At 29.1% G+C, this 10,073-nt stretch overlaps 1 protein-coding gene across 1 annotated transcript; it reads left to right on the top strand.

Annotated features, from left to right (window-relative positions):
• The first annotated feature begins 2,207 nt into the window (after positions 1–2,207).
• On the top strand, positions 2,208–8,147 carry LOC109816333 (Apoptosis inhibitory protein 5 (API5)). The gene is made up of 17 exons (XM_020381307.3): positions 2,208–2,372; positions 2,462–2,557; positions 2,639–2,800; positions 2,891–2,990; positions 3,081–3,146; positions 3,704–3,801; positions 3,894–3,968; positions 4,081–4,230; positions 4,431–4,496; positions 4,580–4,645; positions 5,498–5,608; positions 5,786–5,875; positions 6,227–6,333; positions 6,625–6,739; positions 6,825–6,890; positions 7,010–7,098; positions 7,555–8,147. The coding sequence occupies exons 2-17, from the start codon at positions 2,471–2,473 to the stop codon at positions 7,769–7,771; spliced, it is 1,665 nt and encodes a 554-aa protein (XP_020236896.2). The 5' UTR covers positions 2,208–2,372; positions 2,462–2,470; the 3' UTR covers positions 7,772–8,147.
• Positions 8,148–10,073: the final 1,926 nt, after the last annotated feature.

Raw genomic sequence — 10,073 nt, 5'->3', positions numbered from 1 at the left:
ACTAATGGTGTCTATGTTTACTAGTGCAACATGTGTTTGAATTCAACTAATGTGATATGTATTACCTAGTATGTGCAAGAGACACTTAACTTGAGAGAGAGACGACCAATTAGACAATTTATAGTTAGATTGAATGAATGTAATGCGATTATTACAAATTCCAAAAATGCATGTACCTTGCTCACATGTCATTGCTGGTTGTAAACTTGTTTATCATGATTACATATCTTACATACATTTTGTTTACACATTGAAATACACATCTTCAATGTGCACAAAGGATTGTTAGAGAGTTGCACAATGAACAATATCAACCATAATGTAATGAATTAAAAATCTACCCCAATCTGAACATGAAAAGAAATTAAAAAAAAAAAAGTCATCCAAAATCCTTCTATATATGCACATAAATGGATAGAGAGAACTTAATCGACCGAAAAAAATGTTCCATGTGTAGGAATCTAGGTCATAACAAGAGAAAATGTCTTTATTATGTTGGAACTTCCAGCCAACAACATTATATAATATCTATAAAAAAATTTCATCGTTATATACCTTTCATTTTATTTTTCATGTTATTTTGATTTAAAATCAATTTTAAAATTTCATATGTTGTTTGAAATCTTAATTTTACTCACTATAATATATAAATAATATTTATGATTTATGACTTTTTATTTTCTTCTAATAAATTATAAAACATACATATTACAAAATTTATAATTATTATTCAAAAAAATACCACATTTATAATAGAGACAAATATATTGTTAAAATATAAAATAAATATTTTATTTATATATTAAGTAATTTTAACTAATTTATAAATAAAACTTAAATAGATTTCTAGTCCCTTAAATTTAGGGTAAATTTATTTTTAGTTTCTTAAATTTAAAATTGTTATTTTTAGTCATTGTAAATTTAAAAAATCTTGGTTTGATCTCTTAAGTTACCAATAATATATTTGAAAATGAAAATTATGCAGATTGAGTATAAAGACTAAAATAAGATTTTTTTATAGATTATAGGACTATAAAGACCAATTTTAAATTTGAGGGACTAAAAAAAATTCTTTAAATTTGAGAGACTATTTTTTAAAAAAAATTTGAGGAACTAAAAATATATATAATTTTTTTGGTACAAACTAAAAATATATTTAAATATAAAATAATAATATTACAAAAAAATAAAATTATAAAAAAAATTTATAGTTAAAAAATCGGTTACTAAATAACCAATATTTCTCAATGCAGAAGTTAAAAAAAAATGAAAAATTTATGCAAGAAATTGGTTGGTGGGAAACCAATTTTCCAACATTAATAATAAACATAACACTTTGATAAATATATTTCAAAAGATGATATTTTGATAAATTTATTTTTATTTTGTAATATTATAATAAAAAGTCACATTCAAAAGATTTATTTTTTTTTACAATTTTGTAGTATTAAGAACCAATATGATAGCATGTTACAAATTTAGAGATCATAATAAGTGTTTCCTTAATAATTAATGTGTGAGTAAAAATTACAAATAAGGATGAATATTTTTTTCAAGAAAGTAAACACAAAAATTTAGACTTAACTCATATATAAGAATGTTTTTATTTATTTATGAGAGTTAGTAGAAAAATTTACTCTTAAAATTTACTGTATAACTAATTTACTTGAAATTACATTAAAATACAACATTTTATGGTAATTTTTTAATTATCTATTATAATAATTTTAACATATATTTATTTTTTTCTTACTTCCTCTTTTTTATTATTTAATTCATTGAATGTTCAATTTATTTAACAAAAGTAAGAAAATGTCTTTATTATGTTGGAACTTCCAGCCAACAACATCATATAATATCTATAAAAATTATTAAATTTTTTTTCCTTTGACTTATTTAGTGTTTTATTTTATCTTATCAAAATGTATGCAACCTCTTCAAAATGGTTGACCATTGTATGGTCGTGCAATTCCACATTTAAATATTCTCCACATGAACTTGAGTCCTAACAATATTTTTCCAAAACAAACAATCTACTATTTAATAAATAGTATTTAAATATCAAAACAATATATATAATAAACTATTATTTATTAAAAAAAATTATTATAAAAAACTGTTGTTTATTTTATAGAGAAGTTGTATTTAAAAGATGGTAGTTTTATTAGGTTTGTATTATATGAAAAATGAAAAAATTGAGAGAAATAAGAGGAAAGGAGAGGGTAGTGTTGAGTGTTGAGTGTAGAGTGTAAACTGCATTGTGTCTGTGTTGTGTTGTGCGTTAAGAAGGGAAGGGTAACTCGTCCCATCCAGAACAGTGAACACCTCCACCACCTTGTTCCACTCACTCAATACTCTCTTCATTTTTTCAGGTTCGTTATTCCCTCCACAAAACCCTCTTTTCCTTTCACTTTTTCAATTCCAATTCGAGTTCCAATCACGAACGCCATCGCAATTGCAGGGCTTTACAATGGCCGACCATTCCCTTGAGTCCGCCTACATCGAGAAACTGTATGAATACGGTGAGCAGCTCAACAGTGCCAAGGACAAGTCCAAGGTTCGAAATTCTCGCTTTAGGGTTTTTCATTCCTATGCTCTGCCTTCCAATTAGGGTTTTTGATTATTGTGGTTTTGCCAGAATGTCAGCGATTACAAGGGAATCATTGAAACCGCCAAGACCAGTGTGAAGGCCAAGCAGCTCGCTGCACAGTTCATTCCCAAGTTCTACAAGTTCTTTCCTGCCCTCTCTGGCGCTGCCCTCGATGTGCATCTTGATTTGGTTGAGGCTGAAGAGCTCGGAGTATGTGTTTTGCTTCACTCCTTGTGTAATTTGTGATTGCTGCACTCAATTCTCTATTTGCTGAGGTTTTTCCGCTGTTTTTGTGTCAAGGTTCGGGTTCAAGCAATTAGAGGACTGCCTCTTTTCTGTAAGGATGCACCTGACAATATTGGGAAAATGGTTGATATTCTTGTGCAAATTCTTGGGTCTGGTAAGTTGGGGTCTTTCGAGTTTTTTCGTTGTTGGGAACTTGGCCATGGTTATGATTCTGATATTTTCTTTTTTCCTTTAATTCTTGTAGAGGAGTTTGTGGAGCGGGATGCTGTACATAAGGCTCTTATGTCTCTGCTGAGGCAGGATGTGAAAGGTACTTTGATATATCTTTACGTTGAGTGGGAATATCTCGTCAGAATATTGTGGTGGTTAAGGGTGTGTTTTGAAACCCGTTCAGAGCCTCGTAAATGGAATTTCTCACATTCTCATTGTCATCCATACAAATCATTCTAACTCTAGTCTTATCTAGTAACTATTCAGTGGGCATACGATATGCATTGAGAAGTACCGTTTCTTTGAAAACATTGGCTTCACTGTGATTGAGATCCTATATTGATGTTAACGTATTCTGAATAATTTGCTATATTTTAAATTATGTGTGGTGTTTTTTTTATTGCTTTCAATAAAGATCACCTGCACCTTGGTGGTAATAGAACTTAAATTGTGGAAGTCCAATATAACTTTTGCATGCCAAATTGATGGCAGAGTTTGGCTATTTGCTTTGAAAGTTGTGGTGACACAAACTTTTTGCCAGTTAATGCATAATCTTTTGACAGTTATCACACAATATGATTTTCAGATCCTTAACATTTGTATTTTATTATCAAGGCTGCATTTTGGTTGTGTCCTTATAGTTAGTTGTCTGTGCAGCTTCTTTGACGGCTTTGTTTAAGCACATTGGCAGTGTTGAAGAGCCAAGCACGGATGATACTATTCGTGAGAAAGTTATAAACTTTGTTAGAGATAAGGTAAGCAGACAAATGTTTGATTAATGAGCCCTTTATTTTGTTGCATCTTTAAAATGGAAGTGAATGCTGAAGATTAAATATCTTCATTATAGGTTTTCCCTATTAAAGCTGAATTGTTGAAGCCCCAGGAGGAAATGGAAAGACACATAACTGATCTCATAAAAAAGGTATACATAATTGCCTTGACTCACTATTTATATGAATTCATGTGTTAATCAATTATGTCTAAGCTTTTCAATGTAAGCAGCATTGATATATGGTGTGGTAATTTAATTGCAGAGTCTAGAAGATGTAACGGGGATAGAATTTCGAATGTTTATGGATTTCCTGAAGAGTTTGAGTCTATTTGGAGAAAAGGCTCCAGCTGAGCGGATGAAAGAGCTTATTGGAATCATTGAAGGGCAAGCTGATTTAGATGCACAGTTCAATGTGATTATTACTATCTTTTCTTCTTTTGTCCAGTTGAAGTGTTGAACACAAATGCATTCATTTTATATGGGAATAAAATCTGTTTGTAATAGTAAAATAGTCTCTTGATTTTAGACTTTACTGCTGGCAGAAATTAAAGCACATAATATATACTTCATTTTCGGGTCTCATGTAATGGTTTTTTAAATGGAAATTTGTAGGTTTCAGATGCTGACCATATTGATAGGTTGATATCATGCCTTCATATGGCACTTCCATTTGTTGTGGTAAGGACTCTGTGTACTGTTTACCTTTTCTCATATAGTTTTGTGTGTTAGTTTTTTCTTCAACTGATTTTTTTTTCTTGCAGAGGGGTGCATCTAGCAACAAATTTCTCAACTACATAAACAAATATATAATACCTGTTTTTGACCAGGTATTACTTCAAATCATTTGGTTTGAAAAAATAAACATGTTTTTTTTTTTTTTTTCTCTGTTCAACCCATTTAATATTTTTCCTATTTTTGTGAACCTGGAATATATGCTTTGGTTTTAGCCATAGATCATCTGTACTTTATGATTAATTGCAAATGTATTAAGTGTCTTACTATTTGGATTCTGGAAACTTCAAATTTAAGTTAATCTATAATCGAATACAATTTATAGCCTTCTAGAGGTTTTTATTTATTTTTGATAAGGAGGGTGGGTTTACTTTGTTTCATCGCATAGTATCCTGCATACTTCTTTTTAGTATCTTAAAAATAATATTGAAGTCACATATAGTCTAATGGTTTAAAATGCTATGTAGATACGTTTACCTGCCAACCTTTAGTTTGAAATGGGCCACTTTATACCTGCACAAGTCTTTTGATCTAATTCTAAACATTTTATTTGTAATAAATAGTGTGATAAATAGATGTGATATGTACCACTATTTGAAGCAATTCTATGGGTAGTGGTTGTTTAATTGCCAGATATTAATTTAGACAACTTTTTCGCCCTTTATATTTGTCAGGCACCCTTCATAAAACATTTCCTTTGAAATTAGTGTATTATCTTATTCCAACTTCAGTAAATAGCTGGTCACCCATATAATTTTAAGCTGTTTGATTTATTCAGATAAAATGTAAAAAAAAAGGAATCTTATATCAGGTGACTTTATTGATTAACTTTGTAGATCTTGTATTAGCTGGTGAATGTTTTTTGCTTAATGGAATCTTGTGGTTTAATTGAGTTTGTTTTGGTAGGTGTGAAACTTATTTATTTGAATTATTTTATTCCTTGTCAGCTTCCTGGAGAACGAAAAGTAGATTTACTCAGAAGCCTTGCAGAATTTTCACCATACACAAGTCCACAAGATTCACGCCAAATGCTTCCTTCTATTGTTCAGTTGCTGAAGGTAAACCTTTTGTTGAATCGGCACATTCAGTGTGGTGGATAACTGGATATAGCACTAGCAGTATGTTTTCTGCTATGCCAACATCAAAATTTTGTGTTTATTTTGATTATGCTGTTATTCCCAAGCACATTGTTGACTAACAGAAGTCTGATGTTAATTATGCTGTGCTTTTTTCAGAAATACATGACTTGGAAGAAGACTGGAGAAGAGATGAACTTTACATATGTAGAGTGCTTGCTGTATACCTTTCATCACTTGGCGCATAAGGTGGTTACCTTACCTTGTCTAAGTTAATACTATCTACGGTCCTAATTATAAGCAACATGAGACAAATCATCAAGACTAAGCAAAGTAATTAATATGGTTACTTTTAATTTATTCTATCATATATTCAAGTTTTATTCCAAATATCCCCTTTACCTTAAGTAGTTGTTATATTTAATGTCAGTTATAAGTAAATGCATAGGAAATAGAGTTAACAATAAAGAGGGTATAAAAGAAATTTAACTTAAAGTAACTTTAAAAACTAATGGTTGTTGCTTATAATCAGGACCAGAGGTAGTATTATACTGTTGTGAGTCACTTATGTGCGGTGCATAATTGAATTTGGTGATGTAGGTTCCTAATGCAACAAATAGTTTATGTGGATACAAAATTGTTACTGGCCAGCCATCTGATAGAGTTGGAGAGGACTTTTCAGAGCATTATAATGACTTTACTGAGAGGTATCATCTTTCTTTTGATCAATTTTATTTAGTATATTATTCACATATTCTTGGGTTTGTATTTTTAATATAATATAATTTAGTTTGTAGTCACATATAGTATACTTGTTCTTCATGTTGTAAGTTTACAATAGTTTGGAAAGGATGAAAGTACTTGATTTGACTGGTTGCAACTATTCCATTTTCTAGTAAACTTTTCATTGTTTTATCATTCTCCCCTTTTATATTTATCTCTCTCTAGGGTTAAAGTCTTTTTTTTTGTTCACATTTTTGTTTAATTTCTTTTATCAGATTGAATAATGTTGAGGAGTTCACCCGGGCCACAATCAAGAAATTAACTCAAGGAATGGACGAAAACAACAAATCTATGGCAGGTGCTAAAACTGATGAAGAAAAGGAAAAGATTGTGAGTACTTGTTGTTTGGTGGTTCTTTTTCTTGTCTTTCGCTTATTATGACATATCATGCTTACATATTTACATTATTTTGTAGAAAACTAAAAAGCAAAATGCTACAACTGGGTTACGGACCTGTAATAACATTTTGTCAATGACAAAGGTAAGAGGGATGCCACCTTTTTAGTAAACGAGTTATTGACTTTTACTTGCATGATTTTTAATTGATCGTCTTCTCCCCATTTTTCTCTTAATTATTAATTATTTGGTTTGTGTGGCCAGCCATTGCACGCCAAGGTGCCTTCTTTTATTGGAGATAAGAGAATCAATCTTTCTTGGAAAGAGGTTACAAAAACTGCACCAGCTGCTGGGTATATTATCTTTTCCTTTGCTCTTAAAGATCATTTTAGAGCTTGTTTGTTTGGGTTTTTTTTTTTTTTTTTTTTTTTTTTTTTTTTTTTAATGAAATGAAAGTACTTTCTAATAGAAGTGTTAAAAAAATTTGTAATAGTTAAGACAACTGTTTTTTTTTGAAAGAAAAACTAAAACCTAAAAGACCATCTTAGTGCATATTCCAGATGCAAGAAAAAGTCGTATCTGAAAAAGTTGCAAGAGAAATTTACATCATAAAAGGACCTTTTATGAAGCTTTTTCAATCAAAAAACTCGTTTTTTTCCCTCGAGAGTTGTTTCGTTGTCTCTTTTAATGATCTTTAGCCTAAAATGACAGTTTTTCGTACAAAATTTGATTTGGATCAGGAGTTGGGACTTGGGACAACTGAAATAATTGAAATTGATCAACTTACTATTTTGTTTAAACTTCTGTAGAGCAAAACGGCCTGCTAGTGCTTCCAATGGGGCCAACAATATTGCATCAAAGAAAGGTCGAGGTGCTGGTAGTTTTCAAAATCAACTTGTCAATAGAGCATTGGAAGGATTATCTCTTGGAGGAAGAGGGGGTACAAGGGGCAGGGGTAGGGGCAGAGGCAGAGGCCAGGGCTGGGCTGGTCGTGGAAGTTCAAGAGGAAGAGGGTATCATCGATAACTTTGTTGCAGATGTGATGTGGAAAAGATTCCGCATCAAATTTCAAGAGAATGTAACTGAATACAAATAGTTCCTGTACTAAAATTCTTTGTTAGAGGAAGTTTTGGTTATAGAGGACGATGAAATTTTATTTTAGCTGAATTTTATTTTAGTTGTACTTCCTACAGAACTTGTTTATGTAGAATGCTGAGTTATTGTTCATTTGCAATCCATTTGTTGCAAGCAGCAAATGAGGACTTACTGACGGAACTTACTTTCGTTGGTATGTATGCATGTAATTTGAGTGCATTTATATGAAGTTTGTGTCTCCCTTACTGGAGACAATACCTGTTTCAAACAATATGAAATCAAATGCTTAGTTCTTTGTTGATGTCAATCTATACACTCCCTATCTATTACAATAAGCAATTTACAACGATCACATAACTCTTATTCTGAAGTCCAGTAGCTGTTTTGTTATGATCAAAATCCTTGAAAAGGTTACAAGCTACAGGGGGGGTTTCATATTGAAACACTGTATCTGTGCTTCTTTAAATTACCTTCCAAGATTTAGAGATAGATTAAAAAGATTGTTGGTTAGTAGAAGATCAACAGTAGATGTAACATCCTAAGTTTTAGTTTTGACCCTACGAAATCATCCTTCAGTCAAGTACTATGTCCCTTAGATTAGGAATACTTTTAAATATTTGAGATTGTATGCCTATGACCCTACGAAATCATCCTTCAGTCAAATACTATGTCCCTTAGATTAGGAATACTTTTAAATATTTGAGATTGTATGCCTGCAAGTATTTCGAAAAGTATTCTTGCATGATTTAAACTAAATTATATATACATATGTACGTAAAGGATTAATTTATTTCAAGAATATGTCTAATTTTATTTAATAATTCATGTTCTATGTCAAATTTTAATGATTTAACTATTAAATTGAAAGTATTTAATACATAAATTAACTTTGCAAATTTTTTAATTTAACGATTGGATTGTTAAAATTCGATATAGAACATGAATTGTTGAGTGGACTAAGTCAACTTATTCCATTCAATAACTCGTGTTCTATATCAAAATTCAATGATTTAATTCGTTAAATTAAAAAATTCTTAATACATAGATAAGTTTACAAAGTTTTAAGAAGTTTAAAAATTATTTGATATTTTGTTTCATTAATTCAACCCAAAGTTTAAAATATTTTTATGATTACTTATCAATTTGAATCAATGAAATGAATTATTAAATAATTTTTAATTTTTTTAAAACTTTACAGATTTAATATATATATTAAAAATTTTAATTTAAAAATTAATTGTTAAAATTTGATATAAAACATGATTTATTGAGTGAAATAAGTGTAGGTAAACTTATTCTTGGAATAGATGGATCATTCCCTCTCTCTCTTTCTCTCTCTGTCTCTCACACACAGACACATACATACACATACATGAAGAGAGATCTATTTCAAGAATAAGTTTTGGTAAACTTACTCCACTATATAACTCATGTTTTATATTAAATTTTAAACATCTAATTGTTAAATAAACCTCTTAATGTATAAATCAAGTATACAAATTCTAAAAAAAATTAAAATTATTTGATCATTCCTTTCATTAATTCAGATTAATGAATAACTATATGTTGATTTGAATTTATATAACCAAATATCATATGATTTTTAAAATTTTATAAACTTAATCTATACATTAAAAACTTTTAAAGCAATGGTTAAATAATTAAAATTTGATGTAAAATATGTATTATTGAGTGGAGTAAGTGAATCCCTCTTCTCTCTATATATATTGGTGTGTGTAAATCCATATTTTCTAGAATTGATAAAAAAAATATTTTATTATACAAGAATAAAAATAAGTATTTGAAAAGGTTAGAAAATACCTTTTTATATGTTAAAGTAACTATTTTCTGTTAGTAAGAAAATATAATATGATAATATGTATGAAATTATCAATGTTTTAATATTTAATTATTTAATATTTAATATTCATATTAGTTTTTTTATAACTAATTAAACTAAATGTAAGCTTACAATTATTATTTTTCTCATGTTATCTATAATACTTTACATCTAAGGCTAAATACAAACTAATTTTAGTTTTGGAATTTTATTAAAATAAAAATGAGTTGTTTAAAGTTATTAATCGTTATAATTAACTATTTTAAATAATTAAGTTATAGAGATCTTAATCAAGAGTATTATAGAAGGAATTTAATTAAAATAAAGCCTATTTAAAAAGAATATTTTATTTTAATTGATTAAATGCTTTTAAATTAAGTTGTTAATTCAAGT

This window comes from Cajanus cajan, chromosome 3 (assembly GCF_000230855.2).
Source record: "Cajanus cajan strain Asha chromosome 3, NIPB_CcT2T_4, whole genome shotgun sequence".
NCBI classification, from domain to species: Eukaryota; Viridiplantae; Streptophyta; class Magnoliopsida; order Fabales; family Fabaceae; genus Cajanus; species Cajanus cajan.
The sequence above is the reverse complement of the archived record's forward strand: the minus strand, read 5'-3'. Positions and strand labels throughout refer to the sequence as shown.